Source organism: Macaca nemestrina, chromosome 9 (genome assembly GCF_043159975.1).
Source record: "Macaca nemestrina isolate mMacNem1 chromosome 9, mMacNem.hap1, whole genome shotgun sequence".
NCBI lineage: Eukaryota > Metazoa > Chordata > Mammalia > Primates > Cercopithecidae > Macaca > Macaca nemestrina.
The window spans coordinates 21,493,398-21,518,811 of NC_092133.1; the positions used below are offsets into that span (position 1 = coordinate 21,493,398).

The 25,414-nt window shown below is 38.4% G+C and overlaps 1 protein-coding gene across 1 annotated transcript in view; it reads left to right on the forward strand.

The window, feature by feature from the left end:
- LOC105466801 (glycerol-3-phosphate acyltransferase, mitochondrial) overlaps positions 1 to 25,166 on the forward strand; it is a 63,296-nt gene extending 38,130 nt beyond the window's left edge. Inside the window, exons 7-22 of the mRNA XM_011715887.2 lie at positions 1,327 to 1,473; positions 2,103 to 2,199; positions 2,847 to 2,983; positions 6,210 to 6,309; positions 6,634 to 6,846; positions 8,655 to 8,768; positions 10,548 to 10,633; positions 11,320 to 11,435; positions 13,386 to 13,456; positions 14,259 to 14,523; positions 15,077 to 15,219; positions 16,677 to 16,754; positions 17,690 to 17,830; positions 19,037 to 19,226; positions 20,391 to 20,449; positions 21,374 to 25,166. Of these exons, the coding sequence (XP_011714189.2) occupies positions 1,327 to 1,473; positions 2,103 to 2,199; positions 2,847 to 2,983; positions 6,210 to 6,309; positions 6,634 to 6,846; positions 8,655 to 8,768; positions 10,548 to 10,633; positions 11,320 to 11,435; positions 13,386 to 13,456; positions 14,259 to 14,523; positions 15,077 to 15,219; positions 16,677 to 16,754; positions 17,690 to 17,830; positions 19,037 to 19,226; positions 20,391 to 20,449; positions 21,374 to 21,490 (2,074 nt within the window). The 3' untranslated portion in view covers positions 21,491 to 25,166. The remainder of the gene's footprint in view (positions 1 to 1,326; positions 1,474 to 2,102; positions 2,200 to 2,846; positions 2,984 to 6,209; positions 6,310 to 6,633; positions 6,847 to 8,654; positions 8,769 to 10,547; positions 10,634 to 11,319; positions 11,436 to 13,385; positions 13,457 to 14,258; positions 14,524 to 15,076; positions 15,220 to 16,676; positions 16,755 to 17,689; positions 17,831 to 19,036; positions 19,227 to 20,390; positions 20,450 to 21,373) is intronic.
- Positions 25,167 to 25,414: the final 248 nt, after the last annotated feature.

Below are 25,414 nucleotides of genomic sequence, written 5' to 3' on the forward strand. Positions count from 1 at the left end.
GAATGAGATACTGCCTTTGCTCTCACAGGAGCTTGCTTACAATAGGAAAGACTGATTGGAACTCAGGTGGAATGGGGAAATAAATATTCTAAAGTATGGGAGTTTGGGTGAAGGTGTTCCAAACTTCCATACTCTAGCATATTGATTCTAGAGTACTGGTCTCATTGGTGTGGCCAGTTTTAGAGATCTACCTGGATTTGGGGAGCAGGAGATCAGGGTGAATTAAAAGGCTGCTTTGAATTCACAAGTGTCATTTGTAGACTCTTCGTTACGTTTGTTAAGGCCTGAACAATGCTGGCACATAGTATGTGCTCAAGAGATACTTTTCGAATGGATGAGTGAGTAGTTGATAATTGAGGTGCATCAGTCATGGTAATGACTTGTAGAAACATTCCTGGCCAGAATGCAATGAATGCTTTTTGGGGAATAGACTTGGGGGGCATCAGTGTCCTGTGGTATTGGTCTTTTTGTATTAGTGAATTATGGGGCTGTGTGGAATTTTGCTGTACTTCACTAGTCTAAAATCAACACCAGTGGGATAAAACACAATTATTTGAAACTCTTAGGTTATTGTATATTCTGTTTTCTTGTTAAAACCTTTAAGTATGTTTGTTTCATACAGGTGTTTTGACTAGAAACTGGGATGTTAGAAGTGGTTTAAGGAGGTTGAACCTCATACTTTCTCCCTTAAGTCAGCTGGAAGATTTATAAAACTGGATTAAATGTTTCCTTTTATCTCACTGCTTATGATTCCATGCTGTGCTCTTTTGATCTTGAGCTGTGCCTTTTAAAAACTACTGGTTTGAGTTGAAAAATTTTGTAAATATTTGTGTCCCTTTTTGGCCCCTCCCAGAGTTTTACATATATTTTTACTAATGGAGTCAGAATACAAATTAGAAGTAAATTAAGTCTTCAAAAGAAAAATCACACATTAATTTGGTTGTAGACTTTTGGATACCTCTGAATTATATGCCTAAAGGGATAACCTTTCTTTTTCTCTCTTCTGCTAGAGTACAATTTCATGTCCCTCCCACTTCAGTGGGAACATTCAAATGCACATAGTTGTCACCCAGTAAATTTGAATTAAATTCTTAAGTCCACTTTCCAGATTCCTCAGAGATTCTTTGATTTAGGAATATAATACTCTTAATATTTAGTAGATAGCCAGAAAGAGCACTTCTAGCTTGAGCTTATTCTTTCATGTTGCCACATTTTAAAGAGAACATGTATTTTGTTTTGTGATTTACAGCTGCAGTTTAGAAAATACTGAATACAGAATTTAGTATAGAATCAGTTACATTGTCTCTTTTTCCATTTTCATACCAGAGTACAAGAGGCAATTGCCGAAGTGGCTGCTGAATTAAACCCTGATGGTTCTGCCCAGCAGCAATCAAAAGCCGTTAACAAAGTGAAAAAGAAAGCTAAAAGGATTCTTCAAGAAATGGTTGCCACTGTCTCACCGGCAATGATCAGGTATTAAAAGGCCAGACAAAAAGCTTTCAATCACAGCCATGCTGATTTGAGCAAATAAGACTGAATTATTGAACTTTCCTAGCACAGTTCTCTTTGTCCAAAAGATGTTTCAATGAATCCTGATATTAAATTAAACTCTTCTTAAATTCTTCTTCAGCTTTCATGCAAAGTAGCACTGTGGTAGGCTTGAAGGTGCCTTCATCTCTGTTAATTGATAGCAGCCAATGTATTACTACTAACATCTGCTCATCTAGACTAGTTGTGAATCAACTTTCACATATCCGAGTCATAAAAGGAGTGGTTTGTGTACATCAGAGGGATCATTCTGCTCACTAAATATTCATTCACCTTGGTCATTTGCTTCTGCAGTATAAAATATTTTTAGAGTGAAATATGATTGTAGTCTATAATAAATGGATACTTTTGTAATAGTATATATATATATGAAGTTAGCTCTAGTTCAGCAATTCAGATATACATGCATGCGTGTGCACACACACACACAAAGTCATTTATAAGAAATTTTAGGTTGTAGGTCCATAAATTTAGACAGAAATAACTGTGTATGCTTGTATGTAAAAATATATGTGTGTTCATTTATGTTTTTTTTTGTTTGTACTTTGTTTCAGACTGACTGGGTGGGTGCTGCTAAAACTGTTCAACAGCTTCTTTTGGAACATTCAAATTCACAAAGGTCAACTTGAGATGGTTAAAGCTGCAACTGAGGCAAGAATTTCTGTGAATCTGTTACCCCATTTTCCCCTCATTTCTAGAGTGATTTTAGAGTTCTTGTGGAAATATTCTCTTGTGTACTGTTATGTATTTCAACCCATTTGGAAGATTTCCCTCTTTTGTGATAACTTCAGCAGCTGTGTATTTGGGGAGGAGAAATGGGATACAGGAGTACTTATCAGCAATATGCAGGATTCTTTTTGTAAGTTACCTTGCAACAACCCTGAAAATCTGGTAGAACAATCTCTATTTTGTAGATGAAGCAATAGAGACACAGATAGATAAATAGGTTGTCTCAAGTGGCAGATAATAAGTGACTTGTCCTGGATTTCAAACAGACCAAGCCTGACTCCAAAACCTGTGCTCTTTTTATATCAGTAGAGCTGCTTCTCAGAAAGGGTATAAGTCAACTGGAACTCTTGATTGCTCTTCTTCCCCCAACTTATTTCTGTTGTTATAGTTGCTTTTATTTTTAGCTCAAAAAGTATTACATTGAAGGAAGTTCCTATTATTGGAAAATGTTTTTAAAGAGTGAGTCACTGATTAGCCAGTGTTTGAGTGACTCTAGCCAAATATGCAGTTGCAAAGTGTGATTGAATTTTACATTTGAATTTTAAATTTGGCATTTTTTCCTTTGCTAGATGAATTTGCCGCTTCTGTTTCTACCAGTTCATAGATCCCATATTGACTATCTGCTGCTCACTTTCATTCTCTTCTGCCATAACATCAAAGCACCATACATTGCTTCAGGCAATAATCTCCACATCCCAATCTTCAGGTAAGATGAGCTTATTTTGGAATTTAAGGAATTAAAAAGGCTATGTTTTGAATTTTTGTTTTTTAAATTATACCTTTCGATATGTTATTGTAAAGATGACATTAGCTTTTTTTTCTTTTATTATAAAAGTGATATATATTTATTGTGTAAAATGTGGAGAGTGCAAAAATGCATTAAGACTATCATCATTATTTATATATTTTATGTGGGATACTTGGTGAACTGTGGCTACCTAAACTTTATGGGCATTATTTATCAAATGGATAAAAGGTAGTTAGAAGGGCAAAATAGCAAATTACCAGACCAGGCTCAGCAGTAGGGAGTTGTGTGGTGGGGGAGGGGGCAGTGAAGTGGGAGAAGGGTTAGTGATAAAAAGATAACCATACCTGTAACTTTGACCTCATAATTTAGTGGAGCTAGAACCACTTAAAAAGTGCAATATCATGGGAAAGGTGTCTTTTAGAGGTTTTCACCTTTTGAAAGGTTTTTTAGAGGTTTTCCTCAATGTGTTCCATTTAGGGGAAATGGTATGTGCAAATGTGGAGAGATACAGGAGCATGATATGGTTGGGAAGTGGTGGACAATTTGGTAAGGTGGGAATGTGGGATGCATTAGGAAGGATCAGAGATTGGAGGTGGTAGCTGCATAGGTAGAGCCAGATCAAAACAATTTCTAAGCCAGGAGATTAGAGTTTGTCCCGTAATTGAGAAATGACACGTTCAGATTTGTATTTTGAAAGGTCATTCTGGATTCGGAAGAATGAAATCAATTCTGCTTCCATTAGGATAGTTCAGGCAGAAGATAATGAAGGTTTAAATTAAAAGTATAGTATTGTTTTTGGACAGGAGGGCATAGATTTAAAAAGTATTTAGTAGCTTGAATTTATAAGACCCAATGCTAGTCCATATGGGGTCTCAATAGAGGGGGAGAGGAAGGAGCAAGATTCCCAGGTGTTTACCAGCTAGGAAACTGGGTAGATGGTAGGTCTGATCACCAACAAGGAATTGGTGAGGAACTGGTTGAGCTGGTTTGGGAAATTAAAGTTTGAAACGTGAAAGCACAAAGCATCTCTAAGGTCAACTGTGTAGGTAGAGAGTGGATAAGAGGAGCATGAATTTAGAAAGAGACTAGAAGGAAAGTGGGCTGGCAGGTTGTGCAGGTGGAGCTTCACAAGATGGCATTTGTCACCTTTGTGTGCTATGTCCTCAGTATCACAGTCTAAGGAACTCCTTCTTAATCCCTTGGCTCAGAGTTCTATAGGCTTTCAGAGTTCTGTAGCTAACCAGACTCCTGTGACCAACTGAAGAGAAGCCATGCATTCATGTAGTCAATGATATTTATCCAGCTGTGCTTTAGACAAGAGAGAACAAAATATATAGTCCTTGCCTTCACATAGCTTAATGGATAATGTAGACAGACGGCTAGCTGTAATACAGTGTGATATGATCCTACAGGGTAGATGTGCTTTTCCAGGAATTAGAATATCTGTGTTTGCTCTCCAGGGGACCTCTTCCCAGAACCAAGGAACCTGGGAAACCGAATTAGAAAGTCATCAGGAAGTTTCTGGTGGGCACAGACTTAGAGGGAAGAATGTTCCAGTGGGGCTCTAGAGAAGCCTTGCTTCTCTTGTAATTAGAATATTTCCTGTACCTTTTTCCTTCACATTTGGTTCTCAACTAGGATTTCTTGGAACTACTTAATAAACACTGATAATGTTTTTGTAATCTAACTTCCCTTTCATGGACCCTATGCCAGCGATTGTGTAGCTCACCTGTCCTTCAGACACAGCAGGCTGTAGATAACCCAGTCTGTTTTTGTGCAGCTTTCTTTTGTTACATGACAGTCTACCCATTCACAAACCACTTCTCCTGTGTTATTTTTGTGGATGGCTCATCTCATTCATTTTATTCTGCAGAGTTTTACTCTCAAAGAGTGATACTAAGCTTTGGCAGCACCTTACTGTGGCCTCCTTATATTTATTGTACGGCAGTGGTCCCCACTCTTTTTGGCACCAGGGACTAGTTTCATGGAAGACAATTTCCACGGACCATGGGGGTGGGGAGAATGGTTTTGAGATGATTCAAGCATGTTACATTTATTGTGCACTTTATTTCTATTATTACATTGTAATATATAAAGAAATAATTATACAATTCATCATAATGTAGAATCACTCGACAGTCCCAACTGGAGGTGATGGGAGACAGTGACAGATCATCAGGCATTAGATTCTCATAAGGAATGCACAACCTAGATCCCTCATGGGCAGATTTGCAGTTCACAGTAGGATTTGCACTCCTATCCTATGAGAACCTAATGTTGCTGCTGATCTGACAGGAGGCGGAGCTCAGAGGGTAATGCAAGTGATGGGGAATGGCTGTAAATATAGACGAAGCTTTGCTTGCTTGCCTGCCACTCATCTCCTGCTGTGTGGCCTGGTTCCTAACAGGCCAGGGACCGGTATTGGTCCGTGGCCCTGGGGTTGGGGACTCCTGCTGTAGAGGATACCAAAACTATATATATTAATGTTTATATTAGTATCACTCTACTTGAAAAGAATAGGAGGCTGTGAGTTTGGAAAGATTGACTTAGTTTCAACTTCATATCACAATTAGTGTTGTTGAAAGAGACATGGGGTTGGGGAAAGAATTGTTTTATGCCTGTGTGTGTGCAAAGGAAGCACATTTTTGTTGCATGTTTTGGAAAGATGGTTATGTGTGGTTTCAGTTGGATAAAATTATTTTTGTCTCACAAGGACCCTTTGTAAGCAATAATTATTTGAGAAAATTTCCTCCAAGGAGCTTTCGTGATAAACATCATATTCATTTTGTAGTAAAGATGTCATGGGCAAATTTCAGAATGTCTAAGGGTCAGTGTCTTGAGACCCTGGGCAGGATTTTAAAATTTAGAAGTGTTCTGTAATCCTCTTAAAATCTATACTATCATTTTTACGGGTAATATATCATGCAAACTCCTTTTGGCTTGGAACAGATGTAATAGAGGCTCATTATACACAGTGATATCCCAAAGACTGATGAACAATGTAAATGACTGAAACATGTCAATAATGTGGAAAATGAAAAAAATGCCTGCATTTTTACTGTCAGCTGCTCAAGCAGCACATAAGGGCTTGTATCCATTTGGCAAATGTTTTGAATTAACTTGGAATGTGAGTATTCTTTTTACATTTTTCTTTGTAAATAATTCATGCATTCTGAATTTATAGTACTTTGATCCATAAGCTTGGGGGCTTCTTCATACGACGAAGGCTTGATGAAACACCAGATGGACGGAAAGATGTTCTCTACAGAGCTTTGCTCCATGGGGTATGTGTGAGCTCTAATTATCCTTAGGGCCATTGTGTTGGTTATCACGGTGGAAGGAAAAAGGACTCTTTTGAGTTGAGATTTTTTAAACACTACTCTGAGAAATTTGAGTGATTATTGTTCGAGTTTGTTAATTTTTTGTTGTTATTGTTGTTATTACCAAAATATAGCATTGGAGGAGCTGCTTTATTAGTGTGAATAAGATACTTTGTCACTAGTCAAGTTATAGTTTTTTCTGTTTTGCTTTTAAAGATTTAATTTTTCTGAGCTCATTCTAAGTTGAGTGGTCTTGAATTCGTGTTTTACTTTCTTCTTATATCCCAGCATATAGTTGAATTACTTCGACAGCAGCAATTCTTGGAGATCTTCCTGGAAGGCACACGTTCTAGGAGTGGAAAAACCTCCTGTGCTCGGGCGGGACTTTTGTCAGTTGTGGTAGATACTCTATCTACCAATGTCATCCCAGACATCTTGATAATACCTGTTGGAATCTCCTATGATCGTATTATCGAAGGTCACTACAATGGCGAACAACTGGTAAGGATACCTACACAAAAGTCATCTTTGCTTATCAAGTCTTTTAGACTTAACTTTTAGAATTTAGATTTGCTTTTAGAATTAACTAAGAATGTTTTTTCGGTACTCCCTGTGTTTAAAGCACTGTATGAAATGTGATTGGATGGGCACGGTGAGTAGCTTTCATGCCCTGTCTTTAACTTGATTGGTAGTGCTTGTGTGGTGTTTTCCTGAGCTTGGCAGAAGTGACCTGGTTAGATTTATCAGTGACGACCTTGGTCATGGGATTGGAAAGTGGGAGAAGACTTGCCACCACGTTGCAATCTCTGCTGTGGAAGGTTATCTGTGGTTTGTTCTCCCCAGGGCTTAATGAATATGTGCATATTTTAAATTGGGCATGAAGAACTTGTGAGGTCATAGTGGCAAAAACACCTACAGATTGAGAAGTAGCAATGACTTTTTCAGTATACCTTTTTATTGAAGTGTAATAGTTACAAAAGAGTAGATAAATCATAAGCATGTAGCTTGAATTATCACAAAGTGAATACATCTATGCAACTAGCACCCAGATCAAGGAACAATATTACCAGGACCTTTGAAACCCTCCTCGTGCTTCTCCTGTCATCATCCCCTCAAGGTTAATCATTAATTTCATTTCTTATAGACTGGATTAGTTTTGCATATTTTTGCACTTACGTAAATTGGATAATATGTGGTCTGTACGCATCTGGTTTCCTTTGCTTAAGCAGGTGTTTGTGAGATTCATCCACATTGTTGCATGTAGTCTATTCCTTCTCATAGCTGTGTAGTATTCCAGTGTATGAGTATACCATAATTTATTCTACTGTTAACAAGATGTTTGGCTGTAATTATTCCTGTATATTTTTTCTCGATGACCATATACATTCATTTTGTTGGGTATGCACCTAGGAGAAGAACTGATGGGTCTTAAAACATGTATTTTCAGCTTTAGTAGGTACTGCCAACCACTTTATCAGAATGGTTTTACCAGCTTACCACTCCAGTCAGCCGTTAGAGTTCAAGAGGAATTTAGTTTTGTTCTTATTTATTGTGGAAATTTTTGGTGAGGTACTTATTTCAAGCTTATGGCTCCAGATGTGTCAGAAATTCAAGGACATCTGACAATCAGAGGCTTTAGAAATTAAGTGATAGGCTTACAAATTAAGTGATGTGATCTGTATGACACTCTTCTCCTTGTGTTCTGTGAATCTGTCCTTGATGTATACCCTACTCATCCTGACTGTGTCTCACAAGTTCATATCTGAGTCTGTGTCCATTACATGTCCTGCCATTGTGCCTTATATGTAATAGATACTAGGTGTTTACTGAGTGAATACTCAGTTCAAAGGCCACTGTGAGGCTGGATTTGCAATTACTTGCCTAATATTAGACATTTAGACTCTGGTGATCATCAGACCTCAGATAAATGACCTCTTCGATGTTTTATTCTTATTTAAGAACTACAGAACAGTTTTCCAGGCTATGTCATATTTTTCCTTGATTAGTATGCAATTGTATTTTTGTGAATTGTGTGAACATGATACTAAATGAAATAGTATTAAATGTTTTGTTTTTCATTGACTGAATTCCATCTGCCAATGACATGATTACATCTTTGAGCATCTTTGAATACTAAACATTTTCTGACAGGCCACAGTTAATGACTGCTTCCTTTCCTTCTTCATTCATTGTTCTTTTTCAAGATGAACTTACAGTTTCCATAAAACAAGTTATTCTGTGGATAATAGAATGTTTGTGTATGTGTTGGCTTTATTTCTCACCATGTTATTATCACTATTGGAATTTAGGGCAAGCCAAAGAAGAATGAGAGCCTGTGGAGTATAGCAAGAGGTGTTATTAGAATGTTACGAAAAAACTATGGTTGTGTCCGAGTGGATTTTGCACAGCCGTTTTCCTTAAAGGTGAGTGTCTGTTGAAATGAAACCGTGTTGAAGCATCGACCTGGAGTCAGGAGGCTCCAGTGCTGAATCTAACAGCACCTCTCTGTGTGACTTGGGGGCTGCAGTTTGCTCTCCTGTAAAATGAGGACTATGAGAAAGGTGGTGTTGCCTAAATTTTTCCACAAAATTTGCCTATTGACAAAGAAGAGTGAGTATCTGTTTTTGGGAGATATCAGGCTCAATATTTATTGCTCTTATTATTTTTTTTTAATTCATGACCATCTAAGGGGAACAAAAAACACGTAGAAGGAATGAGTTCTAGTATTTGATAGTACAGTAGGGAAATTTTAGTTAATAGTAATTTATTGTATATTTCAAAATGAAAGAGAAGAATTGTAATATTCCCAACACACACAAAAAAGGTAAGTGTTTGAGGTGATGGTTATCCCAATTACCCTGATTTTATCATTACACATTGTATATAGGTATCAAAATATTGCATATACCCCAAAATATGTACAACTATTATATATCAATTAAAAAACCCCAAAAGCCAAAAAAAATTTTGAGATGGATGAATGAATAAACGAATAAATAATTGTAAAAAAATAAAAATTCATGTGAATCTTGCATGTGCCTTTATAATATGTATTTATATCTTATGTTTTAAAATTGTCTTTAGGGGAAATTTTTCCAAACACCTCCCCTAAAAGCTGCGTAACTTTTTTTTTTTTGAGATGGAGTTTCATGCTCTTGTCACCCAGGCTGGAGTGCAGTGGCGCAATCTCAGCTCACTGCAACCTCTGCCCATTAGGTTCAAGCAATTCTCCTGCCTAAGCCTCCTAAGTAGCTGGGATTACAGGTGCCCACTACCACACCTGGCTAATTTTTGTATTTTTAGTAGAGACAGGGTTTCACCATGTTGGCCAGGCTGGTCTCAAACTTCTGACCTCAGGTGATCATCCCACCTCGGCCTCCCAAAGTGCTGGGATTACAGGTGTGAGCCACTTTGCGCAGCCAAAGCTGGGCAAATTTGACAGGATGATGCTATGTCTTACTGTGTAGAATCCAGTACCACACATCCTAAGGGATAGTGCCATCCTCATTGAAAGTCTGGGACTGGCAGGTCCCTGAGGCCCTTGCTGTTTTAAATTCTTAAGATATTCAAATTGTAAAGGAGAAGGAGAAGAATGGGTACCGAAGTAGGGAGCCCAGGGATAAGGAGCAGAAGGTCCCGCCTCTCCTTTTATTCTACTTCCTGGCTTAACTTTAAGAGATTCCAGCTGCTGTGGTAGATGCTTGCTGGCCTTGAATGCTTTGATCTTTTAGAACCTCATCATTTCTTTTCTTTTTCTTTATTTTTTAAATGGTCACGTAGCTCCTCTGTCTTGTTATGATTTGCTTTTAGATTGAGGTTCTTTTGAAAATAATGTGGTTCTTGGGTTGCCAGATTTTTTAAAGTATGATTATGTCTATCATCACTATTAATGATATTAAGAATGTCAATTTTATGACGATGTGTGAGAAAAGTTAAAAATTTCTTTTAATTTTAAAATGATTTTGTTTAAGCATCCTATTCTTTGTGTCTTCAGTTCTTAAGTTCAGCTTCATGCTTAGCAACAATCTGTGAATCATTCTGGACTTCTGAAGATAGTCTAAGATATAGAAAGTATTTCCCATGCTCTATAGCATGGCTTATTTCATACACAACTGCCTTTTAACCTTTGGAAGATGAAATTACATTTTATATGTTGATGTGAAAGTGAGGGTAAATGATCATGTTGTATTTTTTTTCTCCAGGAATATTTAGAAAGCCAAAGTCAGAAACCGGTGTCTGCTCCACTTTCTCTGGAGCAAGCGTTGTTACCAGCTATACTTCCTTCAAGGTAAAATTTGTAGAGCTATCAAACATCTGTTACTTCTTGTATTGCATAGATTAACCTTATTAAAAATGTGCACATTCTTATTTTCACTTCTTTACTCAAGTAACTTTTCTCTTGGTCCAATAAGGAATATTGAGATGACATGTTTTCATATTAGTTTGGAAGTTTTTAATTATTTGCTTATAAAAGCTTTTTGATTTTGTGAATTATATAGGAGTTCTTATTTGATTTATGCTTTTTGAATACTTGAACTGAGTTTTTGTGGTAGTAGGTTATGCATATTGTATGTAAGTGAACCATAGAAAAGGATTTTGCTGTTTGAATTTTTCAGAATTCAAATTGAATTTTAACTTAGATAAATTGAATATGAAGCCTTTCCTTTCATGTGTGGAAGTGTTGAATTTTCAGAAATGTTTTAGAATCTGGCATCTTGCTTTATGTATTCTTTCCGCCAGTGGTTTTGGAAGTGATGTACCTAGAGACTATTTAGTCATAACTAAATAACAATTTTTGGCCAGGTCATAATATAGTCTATTATGTAGGAGAATAACCCATAGAAATAATCTATGTGTGGTTTAAATTTAAAATATATAGTAATTTAAAGTATCTAATTCATTTAAAGATCAGTTCCACATAGTTTGCCTTGTAAAAGAGTGTGGTTGTGGGTTGATTTTTGAAACACTTTTTAGACCCAATGATGCTGCTGATGAAGGTAGAGACACATCCATTAATGAGTCCAGAAATGCAACAGATGAATTCCTACGAAGGAGGTTGATTGCAAATCTGGCTGAGCATATTCTATTCAGTAAGTAGAATACCAGACTCTTTAATTCTACAATTTAGATTCATCATGGTGTGGTGCAAACTATACAGGTTTTGAAATCTGCTGAGGTTAGTTTCCACTTCTATTAATTCACAGGTGGTGATAGGTAAGTTATTAGAAAGAAGGTGATACCATGGGGATTTGAGGTAATTGGAGTTAAACATCTTATACAGTGTCTGGTAATTGTAGGTGTTCGTGTGGTAGTTGTTGTGCTTTTTAAAGATAGTTATTATTAAAATGATTTGTTGCCTCTGTTGCTCATTAATGTGTTTTATTTGAACTGCTTGAACTAATTTGTGGTACAACGTCTAGATTTATAGTTGCATGTCCATTTCTGCTTTGACCCCGTAGAGTTTTTATAATGCAGCAAATATGAGTGGCCTTGTATAAAGCTTTGCCTTAGCCGTGGAGAATACAAAATGAATAATTAATGGTTCTGAACTCAACGAGCTTATGTTCTCGTCAGTGGGATAGTTATACACAAATAATTAAAGTGAACCTGGAGAGGAGTTTGAGTTCACTGCAGGATCAGTCTTCTTTAAGTTCCAAGTTGTACAATTGTGTGCTGTTGTGGAGGCTGCTTTAAAATCCCAAGGCAGCACGATGGTTCTTTGCTGCTCAGCCCAGTGGTGATTTCTTTCTTGCTGCTCTCTGGGCCAGGACACTGATGATACTCTCAGCGCCTCCTGCCAATGCTACTGGGGAGGCCTCCCTCCCTCACCTGGCTCCTCCCATTCTGGAGGCTCCTATTCCTGCTTGACTTTGGGTCAGAGGATTCTTTCTCAAGCACGTTTGATTGTGTCTCTCTCTGGCTTAAAATCTGGATACGAAAAATAATACCTTATTGTCGAAAAGTTGGAAAATAAAGATGAAATAGATAGCGAAAACCCACTACCCAAATAACCATGGGTGTTGCTGTGTAGTCTCTAATTTTTTACAGTTTTGTATTGTGCAGCTTTCCATTTGTAACACATATATTCATATTTAAAAATTCTTTATAAATATTTTAATAGCTATACATATAGTACTGAGTACTTTTTTTTAAACACTGGAGACAACTTCAATTACAAGTAGTGAATGAAGTGTTCATAAATGTATTGTCACCTTAGAAAACTCACAAATGTTATCGTGTTTTCAGATTATCATTCCATGGGTGTTCTCGGATTTGATTTATATAATTATAATTTTATGCAAATTCACTGTAGGGGTGTGCACTGTAGTCATTCTCAAATGTGTTTCTGTGCCCTTCCTTCTTACGTCTGGGTCAGGTTGAAAGAGGAAATACAAATATATTGAGTGCCCATTACTGTGGCTCCTGTGCCGGGCCAATCATTTTATTCTCACATAGTCTAATGAGCTAGTAGTATTTTCATTTTACCAGTGAGGAAAGTGAAGTCAGGAATTCAAGTAATTTGCCCCAAGTCATGAAGTTAGTTAGTGAGTTAATTAGGATTTGAGCCCAGATTTTTCTGACTTCAAGTCAGCTGTTATCCTTTTACTACACCTTCATTTTAACATGGTGAATACCAGCAAGAAGAGTGAAGTGGAGTTGTAGTTATAATAGACTAGATGGGAGCAAGTCAAGGAATATGGAAATGGGAGATCCTGTAGAACTCAAACAGGCTTGTACTTTGGGTCTTGATATTTCAATAAAAGTGTCTCTTTGTCATTCAGTAACTAAATTCCATTGGCCTGGATTGAATTTGGACCTGTCTTAGCCTGTTGTATGATGAACAGTGATCTCTAATGACGTTCCATTATACCAGAACACTGTAATATTATAACTTCCTTTTGGTAAATCACACTTATGGGAAATGTGATAGATGACTTTTACAGTTTTAAATACTCTTGTTTAAAATTTAGGTATTTCAAAAAAGTTCAGCTATATTTGTAAAAAGTGCAACTAAAAAAAGCTTTGTGTTTGCCTTCCAGCTGCTAGCAAGTCCTGTGCCATTATGTCCACACACATTGTGGCTTGCCTACTCCTCTACAGACACAGGCAGGTATGTCTGCAATGTCACCTGCAGTTAAGTAGGAAGCATTAGGATGTTTTGTTAGCTGCTCAGATACATATTCAGGGGCAAATTTGGCCCACTCATGGCTAGTACCATGAGGTAAACAGTAAAATAAGCTGAGGACCCTGCCCAAAGGAGCTTATCAACTTGGTGGAGGAAGAATCTACATTTAAAAACAAAACAAAACAGACTGCTTAATATATGTAGTACAAAGCTATTGCTTGATTAATACTGTTAATGTAAATAAGATCTATTTCATTAACATGTGGTATGTATTCTGATAGCAAATGCTTTCCAAACAAATTGATTGACATTTTAGAACCCACCGTTTATCCTCCCAAAATACATTTGTCTAAACTTTATGATGGAAGAGACCACATCAGTCTTGTTCAGTCATGTTCTCAACACCAAACACAGTGCCAATATATATAGGCACCAAGTAAATATTTGTCAGATAAATATTTAAAATGAAGGAAATCTTGCTAAAAAATAAGCACTCCTTACTTGCAGATGGCTTTTTTTCTCTCTCTTGTGATCTTATGTGTGCATATCATGTGTCATGGCTAGAGTGTTCACTAGCGTGTGTAATACCTTGACATTCCTGGAGGACCAGCTTTTTAAGCAGTTTTCTGACTCGCTCTGCATTGGTGTTCTGGCCCTACTTCTCTCTGTGCTAGCAGTGAGCTGCAGGAAAGCCAAGGCAAGAAGAAAGTCTTGGAGTGTTGACCTCCCAACTTTTTGGAAAGTAGGTTTTCCACTGTCATGATACCATTTCTGTCTCTTTCTTTAGGGAATTGATCTCTCCACATTGGTGGAAGACTTCTTTGTGATGAAAGAGGAAGTCCTGGCTCGTGATTTTGACCTGGGGTTCTCAGGAAATTCAGAAGATGTAGTCATGCATGCCATACAGCTGCTGGGAAATTGCGTCACAATCACTCACACTAGCAGGAACGATGAGTTTTTTATCACCCCCAGCACAACTGTCCCAGCAGTCTTCGAACTCAACTTCTACAGCAATGGGGTACTTCATGTCTTTATCATGGAGGCCATCATAGGTATGTCAGTCCTTGAAATATTTTCAGTAATTTTCATGGAAAATAAAAAAGCCTAAAACACATAGTGGTATCTGCTTTAATTTGGGTGATAGCCCCTTGCTTGAGGGAATGTGGCTGTAATTTTAGTTTTCAAATGAAAATGTAATCTCCTGTTATATCACTGTTTATAACTACAATGAGTAATTACTGAATTACCATTTGTATAATATTACCCTTATTTCTCAGGAGAGGTAGAGTGTCTTGCAATCCAGGAGCTGAAAATCTAACTGAGATGAGACATATACAGGGCAGCAAAGTGAGTGGAGGGCCTCAGTTGTGATTAAGAGAAAAGAGAAGAAGGAGAGAAGAGGGGGCTTATGTGTTTGGAGAAGGGTTTTGATGCAGTTGGGATCATATGGAATCATAAGCATTTAATCTTGTGGGATTTACTTAAATTTCTAGAAATACAGGCCATTATTTTTGATGTATTAATCTCTTAAGGTTATTTGAGCCAGTTGAAGTTTTTCTTGGAGACTTTGAGCTGGCAACTTCATTGTTGCTTTTCTTTTCTTAGCTTGCAGCCTTTATGCAGTTCTGAACAAGAGGGGATTAGGGGGGCCCACTGGCACCCCACCTAACCTGATCAGCCAGGAGCAGCTGGTACGGAAGGCGGCCAGCCTGTGCTACCTTCTCTCCAATGAGGGCACCATCTCACTGGTGAGTGAAGACTCTTCAGTGTTGCCTGGTCTCTTTTCTTGAGCGTTTTCGTGAAAACATAACCCCCGTATTTTTCTGTTAGAGAACGTTTGGCCCATTTTTGATACTTTATATTCCACTCCTGGATTTCAGTGACCACCAAACCAATATGTCATTTACTATCTTGGTTTGCTCTCTGGGTCACTGCTCCACTGAATCTGTCCTGCAGTATGAGCCATGATAGGACAGATTGCTCAATGTTCTCAGGCAGTCACATCCAAAGCTAGTGAGCACGTATTGTGTGTGAGCCACTGGGTCAGTGGTTTGTAAATAATTAACGCACCCACCTGTAGATGATGAAACCACAGATGGTAAGAGTTAGAAGCAGCCTTAAAAATCATCTGCTCGGCCAGGTGCTGTGACTCATGCCTGTAATCCCAGCACTTAGGGAGGCTGAGGCGGGCAGATCATGAAGTCAGGAGATCAAGACCATCCTGGCTAACGTGGAGAGACCCTGACTCTACTAAAAATACAAAAAAAGTTAGCTGGGTGTAGTAGCACGCGTGTGTAGTCCCAGCTACTTTGGAGGCTGAGGCAGGAGGATCGCTTGAACCTGGGAGGTGAAGATTGCAGTAAGCCAAGATTGCGCCACTGTTCTCCAGTCTGAGAGACAGAGCGAGACTCCATCTCAAAAAAAAAAAACATCTGCTCAACCCCTCTCAGTTTACAAACGAGGAAAACAAAGCCCAGCAGTACTAATGAGCATTTATCATGAGACATATGTATTTAGCAGTAGATTTCCTTCTTCTCAAAATTGTCAACATGTAGAATTCATATTTTATTTGAATTCCGATATTTTCTTTTGTATGAATGTGTCTTGAGATGTTGATGAGATAAGGGCATGTGTTAGAGTACCGCCCCTCCACACCGTGCTTTGGGTGAGGTGTCCTGGTGGTCCTGTTGGGGAATCTGTTTTGCATGAACTGTGGGTGGTGGGATGGGAGGGACGAGGGCGGATAAGACTCGAAGACTGACTTTGGCTTTTCTCTGGTTTTTGTTTACTTATTCCAGTGTTGTGTTTCCTCAATCACCATGTTTGTGTACGGTATTTATTATAACTATTGCAAAAAAACGGTCTTAGAAAGTAAAAGAAGTAGGTGGTGGGGGGCTGATAAGCAGTCTTCAGGGGATTTGCCACGTTGTGGGTGTGGGGAGAGAATTGAGCTCAGGAGTACCCCTTGCAGGTGGTGCAGTGTTGGGTGCTCTGCCAGTGAAGTGACAGAGGTCTCTTCTTGGGCTTTGTCCATGGCCATGTGTGTATCAAGACGGTGGGCACTGGGAATCACAGGACTTGCTCAGTGGGGTGACGGAGGTAACAGAATGGAAGGCTTTGGCAGCTACCTTATACCATGTTTTCTGCCTTTAAAAAAAGAAGTATAAAATGGTGGCATTTACATCTAAATGACTTTTCTTTTCAGCCTTGCCAGACATTTTACCAAGTGTGCCATGAAACAGTAGGAAAGTTTATCCAGTATGGCATTCTTACAGTGGCAGAGGTAAGAGAAAGAGCTTTCCTTTATTTGTCTGTATGAAGTTACTTGCTCTTCATTCCCTTTTCTACCACTTATTTAAACCAATAATTGGCCGGGCGCAGTGGCATGCGCCTGTAATCCCAGCACCTTGGGAGGCGAAAGTGGGTGGATCACCTGAGGTCAGGAGTTTGAGACCAGCCTGGCCAACATGGCAAAACCCTGTCTTTCCTAAAAATACAAAAATTAGCTGGGCATGGTGGCACGCGCCTGCAATCCCAGCTATTTGGGAGGCTGAGGCACGAGAATTGCTTGAATTGGAGAGGTGGAGGTTTCATTGAGCCAAGATCGTGTCACTGCACTCCAGCCTGGGCGACAGAGTGAGACTCAGTCTCATAAATAAATAAATAAACAAATCAATAATTACATTTGGTATACAGTCATGTTCAGATGTAGAGAAGAGAAAAATAAGAATGGGGAGAATAAGTGTCCTTTGGATTATTTAATATTTTGGTTCCTATTTGTAAGTTGTGTTATCTAAAACATATCCTGACTTGATTCTGTGACATCCAGAAGTTTGTATGCTAAGTTGAGATGTTACACCTATCAGTATGCTTGTAGCTTGCACATCTGCAGTTTTCATTTTTGAGATTCTATCTTAATTTTGGTAGATTTAGTGTAGAGGGAATGGCCTGGAAAAGTAGATATCAATTTAGAATATGTGGGGGTACTTTTATTTGATCTTTCTGGTAGCTCTCCCCTCCCACCCGCCCTTTCTTTTGTCCCCTGCTGTCTCCCGACTGAGTTTGAGTTTGGAAGGGAAGTGGATTGACGTTATGAATGGCTAAACAGAGAAGAGCCAGGAAGGGTCAGAGAAGAGGACCGCCTTGTCCTGGCTCCACTGGGCAGTTGTTTGTGTGCCAGTGCATATTTATTTACTATCCATTGTCTCCTTGGCCTAGCACGATGACCAGGAAGATATCAGTCCTAGTCTTGCTGAGCAGCAGTGGGACAAGAAGCTTCCTGAACCTTTGTCTTGGAGAAGTGATGAAGAAGATGAAGACAGTGACTTTGGGGAGGAACAGCGAGATTGCTACCTGAAGGTACTTTGGTGAAGAATTCTGGTGGATATTACAGGGATATGTTGAGGTTTATGTTGCAATGAGATCAGCTGGAGCCCTGGTGATGTCTTCATATCTAAAGAACTCCCCAACTCGCTCTGGTGCCTTCTGTGTGGTAAAGACACTCAAACTGTTTGAGTTGAATTAATACCTTAAATTATTCGGTTTAAGTAGAAAAGGAAAGGAGAGTCTGAAAAGTCAGGAAGATGAATGTCATAGGTGAGACTTTCACCATCCTTTTATGAAATATACAGGTGTATACCTGTTTATCTACACCTGCACCCCCTCATGAGGCAGCAGTTTTGCTATTGAGCTGCCATTGGCCTGGTTGCTCTTTTTGAGTCACTCTTGCTGTCCCTCCCAAAATTTCATATATTGAGCTCTTTGCTGTCAGTTAAAACAAATACCATTATAGGAGAAAATTTAGATTAAGAAAAAGTCCCTGATTTAGAAAAATCAATTTTGTCTAATTTATAATTTTAGAACTTAGTAATAATGACCCATCTTTTCTGAATACTCTAAGTGGATTACTCTTTTTTGACATTTAGAAATTGTCTTCTTTTTCACTTGGGTGGTACTAGTGTAGTTTTAAGATTGGGCAGTGATCTTGCTTTCACACTCCAGAGGGGCTTCACCGAACCCATGTGTTTTGGGTAGGTACCGTGAGAGCCTCTCGGCCATAAAGCACCCCCGTCACGGTGGCCATCATTCCCCACATTGCTGGACTGTGGGCAAAGGCCATTTAGGGGAGGCAGGGAATAGGTGCTGAAGGAGGAATGACTTGATCTTAATGGTCTCTCATTGGTTGTTTTGCAGACTTGAGTGACTGTCGAGCCCAGGCTTCAAACTGTGGAAGGCCTAGTCTTAGGAGCAGCTATTTTCAGTGATGATAGCATATCATAATTATAGCATTCAGTTATGAAAATTTCTTCTAGGTGGCTGTTCAATGAACACAAGCCTCATATACTATAAAAAAGTGAATGATTACCATAAAGAATGTGTTTGAAAGCCAGCAGTTGTTTCCTGCAGAGATTCTCTGCATGAAGGGCAGGGGTCCGCTTTCGTGTAGTGCTGATGTGAGTGGCCATCTTCTCACGTTACTGGCTCTCCAGAGAAAGTCCTCTGTCCTCTTGCCTTGTGTCTCTTGTCCCTTCCTCATGACTTCATCTCCTGCTTTTGCACACTCAGGTGAGCCAATCCAAGGAGCACCAGCAGTTTATCACCTTCTTACAGAGACTCCTTGGGCCTTTGCTGGAGGCCTACAGCTCTGCTGCCATCTTTGTTCACAACTTTAGCGGTCCTGTTCCAGAACCTGAATATCTGCAAAAGTTGCACAAATACCTAGTAACCAGAACAGAAAGAAATGTTGCAGTATATGGTATGTTGAGTCACTATTTGTTCTTTTAAAAAATTTTTTTTGATTACAGAAATTTGCTAATTGTAGAAAATTGGAAAAATGCAAACTTATCCTGACCTCTAACACCATAGAGTATTACTATTATCTTCTTTGGTATGTTATATAAGTTGAATGATACAGTTATACACTCTTATGTCTGGCTTTTTTCACGTAACATTATTTTTGAGATTCATACATGTTGCATATAGTTTGTTCCTTTGTTCTTGTTGTGTAGTGTTCCCTTGTATAAATATTTACCACATTTTATTAATTCTGCTGTTGAAGGATATTTGGGTTGTTTTCAGTTCACAACTGCTTTGAACAGTGTTGCTGTGAGCATGTTTGAATATGTCTTTTGGTGAACATCTGTGCCCCTATATACAGCATATATATGGGAACAGAATTGCCTGGTTGTAGGCTCTAGATATATTCGGCTTTAGTAGATACCGCCAAACAGTTTCCAGTACCTGCTTGTACTCCCACAACAGTGTGTGTTTCACTTGCTGCACATCTTGGCCAGCGCTCCGTCTTGTTTGTTGTAGGAGATATGATTGGGGTGGGAGTAGTATTTCATACAGTTGTAGTTTGGAGCTGAAACTACTTTGAATCACTTTTCAGAGCCAGAAGGAATCTAATCTAATCACCTCATTTTATAGTTGAGGAAAATACCGAAGGTCACACTGCTAGTTAGTGGGTGATCTTGGGATCAGAAATCTTGTTTCGTAACCTCGAGGCCTGTGCTTTCTCTGGTTCCACTGATGTACAGTCATCTGCGTACCACTGGGTAGCTTAAAGAATGTTTATACGCTGTCTCATTTGATTCTCACAACAATCTTGGACAATGGATGTTTTAGGTATTTCTATTTCCCTCCATTCTCCCCATTTCTCTCTCTACACCCTCTTTTCTTTCCCCCTCCCTTTCTTGTTTACCTCAACATAGGCCAAAGTAGGTTTAAACAAAGTAGGTGTAACAGCAAGTCAGCTGAGAACTCATAGGTTGTCAGTGGTGGAAGTGGGGCCCCACCCCTGTCTGCTGACTTGCCCTCATTCTCTTCCGAGCTCCCCGTACTTTCTTACTGTGGCTATTGGGATTGTCATGATTTGTTGGGCCTAACCATTTGACAGGGTTTTATTCTCTCTCTTCAGCTGAGAGTGCCACATACTGTCTTGTGAAGAATGCTGTGAAAATGTTTAAGGATATTGGGGTAGGTGTCCACCATTTATGGTATAAAAGCTATCTTAACTTCTGTTCTCTTTAGATCGAGTCTGTTTGAGCTACCTTTGTGGTGGGGTGAACCCCGAGAGAAGCAGTTTCTGCTGGCTTAATGATACAGGCGTTTTTGGGAATGGAGCATGTAGGATGGGTTGGGCTATGTTGAAGGTGAAACCCATCAGTGTAGATTTATTTGAATGTTCTGGAATTTTACTGGTTTCACATTTATTCCCAAACTGCTATATATAACTGGTATCAATATGTTTCAAGGTGCTACAGGTTGAGTATCCCTTATCTAAAATGTTGGGACCAGAAATGTTGGATTTTGGAATACGTGCCTTAGACTTACAGGTTGAGCGTCTCTAATCCGAAACCCAGAATGCTCTAATGAGCATGTCTTTTGAGCATCATGCTGGCGTTCAAAATGTTTTAGATTTTGGGGTGCTTCAGATTTTTGACTTTGGGATTAGGACCACAATCTTGGCTCTTAATTATTCCATATGATTTTTAGTTACTTTCTTGTATTTTTACAAGTATTTCTAGAAGTATCCTCAGGTGTCCTTTACCTTCATAATTGATGGAGAATGTGAGTTCCATAGAGATACTAGTGGCCTTTTGTGAGGGACTGTTTGTGACTTTATTCTAAGTCATTTTAGAGTACAGTTAAATTGGTTGAAATTTTAGAATATAGTTATGTTGGTTGAACTCCATCAAAAAAAAAAAAAAAAAAAGAAAACCTTGCTTGCATTGGAAACTCCCACCTCATACACACACACATGCATACATTTACTTAAAGCCAGGATATGGTTTTGTGTGTCTTTACTGCCTTCTGAGGTCTAGGAAACCACAGATCAGGTTGGTGATAGAAATTATTTTTTATTTTTTGCCTTTAATTTAATCTAAACTTTTTCTTTAGGTTTTCAAGGAGACCAAACAAAAGAGAGTGTCTGTTTTAGAACTGAGCAGCACTTTTCTACCTCAATGCAACCGGCAAAAACTTCTAGAATATATTCTGAGTTTTGTGGTGCTGTAGGTAACGTGTGGCACCGCTGGCAAATGAAGGTCATGAGATGAGTCCCTTGTAGGTACCAGCTTCTGGCTCGAGAGTTGAAGGTGCCGTCGCAAGGTCACGCCTGCCCTGTCCCGCAGTGATCTCCTGGAAGACAAGTGCCTTCTCCCTCCATGGATCTGTGATCTTCCCAGCTCTGCATCCACACAGCAGCCTGCAGATAACACTTGGGGGGACCTCAGCCTCTATTCGCAACTCACAATCCGTAGACTACAAGATGAAATCTCAATACATTATTTTGGAGTTTATTAAAGATTGACATTTTAAGTACAACTTTTAAGGACTAATTACTGTGATGGACACAGAAATGTAGCTGTGTTCTAGAACTGAATCTTATAGGGTATACTTAGTGCTATTGGGTAATTTGTTGGTATATTATCTGGTTAATGGTTAATGCTTCCTTTAAAAATAATTGAGTCATCCATTCACTCTTTTTCAGTTTTATCTTTGTCAATAGTAGCTACATTTTTAATGGGAGTACCTTTTATCCCAAGTGCTTTATAAATGAATGGACTGATATATATCACACCCAGGTATCACTGTGCTGTCCTTTGCAGTCAGATATAGAAAATGTTTTTAAGAGGTATGTGAAAACAGACAGTATTAGTTTAGGTCGGGAACTGAGATATTGTAATCAAATAGTTAACATCAGGAAGTTAATTTGGCTGGCAAAATTCTAGGGAAACTTGGCCAGAAAACTGGTGTTGAAGGCTTTTGCTCATATAAAAAAGTGCCATTGAGTTTTAAATGACCAGCAAATATTTAGAACCCTTCCTGTTTTATGTCTGTACCCCGTCTACCCCTCAGGTAATACCTGCTTCTCACGGGTACAGCTGTTTCTTGGAAATCCTCCAACCAAATAGCAACTTTCCTAACTTGATTAGCTTGAGCCGACAGACTCTGTTAGAATACAGTGCTCTGGCCACAACTGATGAGGGCTTTCTGTACTGCACACAGATTGTGTACTGCACCCCAGTCCAGGTGACTGGTGCCCACTTGAGTTGTGCCGTGCACAACCTGTCCAGTATATGCATGTGGTGGCCCTACTGACTGGTAATGGTTAGAGGCATTTGTGAATTTTTAGCTTTGAGGAAAAACCATGACTTTTAACAAATTTTTATGGGTTATATGCCTAAATTATGCCACATAGTGGTAAATAATTATGAAAAATGATCTGTTCATAATTGGTAGGTGCCTTTTGTGAACAGGGAGCATAATTATTAGTTTATTATGGTAATTATGGTGATTTCTTAAATATCATGTAATGTTAAAACATTTTCTAACAGTTTACTGTTGCTTATCTCTAAGATATTATGGAATTAAGAATTTTTCCAGATGAGTGTTACATAGTTTCTTTGAATTTAGTATAAAAATACTGAGAATTAAGTTTGTACTTCTATAAGCTTGGGTTTTAAACACTAATAGTGTCTCATGAGTAACGTGTGTTTTGGGAGAGGGAGGGATGCTGATTGATATTTCACATTGTATGAAGTATCACGTTTGAAACTGGTAGCAATAATGCTATGCTGTTGTGATCCCTCTCAAGTTCTGCATTTAAAAGATATTTTTTCTTGATAGGAATTGAGGTACTGTTAAGTCATTGTCAGTTGTAGTAGCTCTGATGTTAATGAGATAATCACGTTTTAGCATTCCATTTTACTGACTAGGGTGGAAGAACACTTTTCTCGGCTACATTTGGAGGATACCCAGGGAGTCTTGGGTGTTCCTTATGTGGGGAATCAAACATTTCACTAGTCTCTTTTTTTCATCCTTTAAATTGTAGATTAAGGATTACTCAAGCTCACCATTATTCAAGGTTGGGACTCACTTCCCAGTGGATACTCTGCCCTGCCTGTCACTGCTGCAAAGAGCTGCTGCTTCGCCAGCCTAAGCAGAGAAAATATGGCTTCTCTTGCATTATTTTCCCTTTTGGTTGGTTTGTTTTCTAGAAGTTTGATCAGATGCTTTGAGGAATGCAATGTATGATTTGCTAGCTCTCTTACCACTTAAGTCACTGTGAGGATAAATATGCATGCATTTTGTAATTAACTGGTGCTTTGAAAATCTTTTTTAAGGGAGAAAAATCTCAACCAAAGTTATGCTCATCCAGACAAGCTGACCTTTGAGTTAATTTCAGCACAACTCATTCTTCAGTGCCTCATGACCGAAAAACAAAAAACAAAAAAGAAAGCATCTTCACAATAAAGCTTCCAGATAGCACCGTTTTGCTAAAAGATACGTTCTCATTGTTTTCCAACAGTGATGGCTTCCATGTAAGGTTAAACAAACTAGGTGCTTGTAAATAATTTTATTACAGTTTACTCTATTGCATTTCTATAACATGAAATGCATGCCCTTCAGGGGAAGACTGTGAGTCAAGTTAAAAAAAAAATATTAAGCAATATGCAACTGCTCTCTGTTTTTAAAATTGAGAATGTCCTAAGTGATTCAAAAGAGAGGAAGGAATTTATGTACTCTTAAAATTGCATGAAAAACAAGGCAAAAACTAGTGTGAAATGTGTAGAACTGTTAACTGAGACGGCATTGAGTCTTCCTTCTGAAATCTGTTAAATCTCACAAAGTCATGAGGGTATATGGAGAAAATATTTCTGGGATTACAATGAATGTAATCCCAGATTGTGGAATTTCCAGTAACCTGGACCGGGAAAAGCATTTCCCATAGTACTCCATGTAATATGAGTGCTCTGTGAGATGTTCATCAGTGTTTTATAGAAATGGTGTTGCTGGGAACTAAGTTTGCACATGGAGACTTACAATGCACTTTAGCGCAGTAAGGGCTTGGCATCTGGCAGTGAAAAACTGTTCAACCCAGCATTGCCCAAACTATTTTGACATCAGGACCTTTTTCTCCTTTGGGATACCTGTGAACCTCTCACTACTGTCCTGTGGAGAACATTTTGGGAAACACTGTTAGATAGTTCTTTAAGGAGACAAAACGGTAATGAACACATGGCACTGGGGCAGAATTCACATGCATTTTGTAACATCCAGTGTGGCATGGAATAGATGTGTATTTCCTCCCCTAAAGAAAATAAGCACAGAAAATTATATTGTAGGTGATCGGAGCTCTTTCCTTTGATAGAAAGAACAGCCCCAATGATCCTGGCTTTTTCACTGAACATATCAGAATACATGGATGAGTTGGGGTTAATAAGGTTTTCATTCAGATGTAGAAGAAAGTATCGTACAATTGAATGCAGATTTTTATCCACAGACAGTTGTAGTGTTTAGACGTGACAGGACCTATCGTTGAGGTTTATAAGACTTACTATGGGCTGTAAACCTATTTTTTAAAACTCTTTTTAGAAACCTGAGACTTGTCATCTGGCATTTTAGTTTAATACAAACTAATGATTGCATTTGAAAGAGATTCTTGACCTTATTTCTGAACATCTAAAGCTCTGAAATGTCTTGATGGAAGGTATTAAACTATTTGCCTGTTGTATAAAGAAATGTTAAGACTGTTGTGAAAAGAATTACTGTAAGGTACTGTGAAATGACTGTGATTTTTGTGAGCGAAACATACTTGGAAATACTGAATTGATTTTTATGCTTGTTAATGTATTGCAAGAAACACAGAAAATGTAGTTTTGTTTTAATAAACCAAAAAATGAACATATTCTTGATGTGTTGGATTTGTATTTAAGACCGTTTCCTACATAATTCACTATACGAACAATCAGTCTTTTCTGACTTTATATAGCAACTTATTAAAATGCTTAATGATATCTTACATAAATGTATGAACCTACAGTACATGCTTTTATTATTGACCCACAGCTTTCCAAATTTGATCAAGCATTTGGAGATGTAGGTCTGCTTCTTAGCTGTTGCTCTCCTTTTATTTAGTAAATATTCATGTTCTAG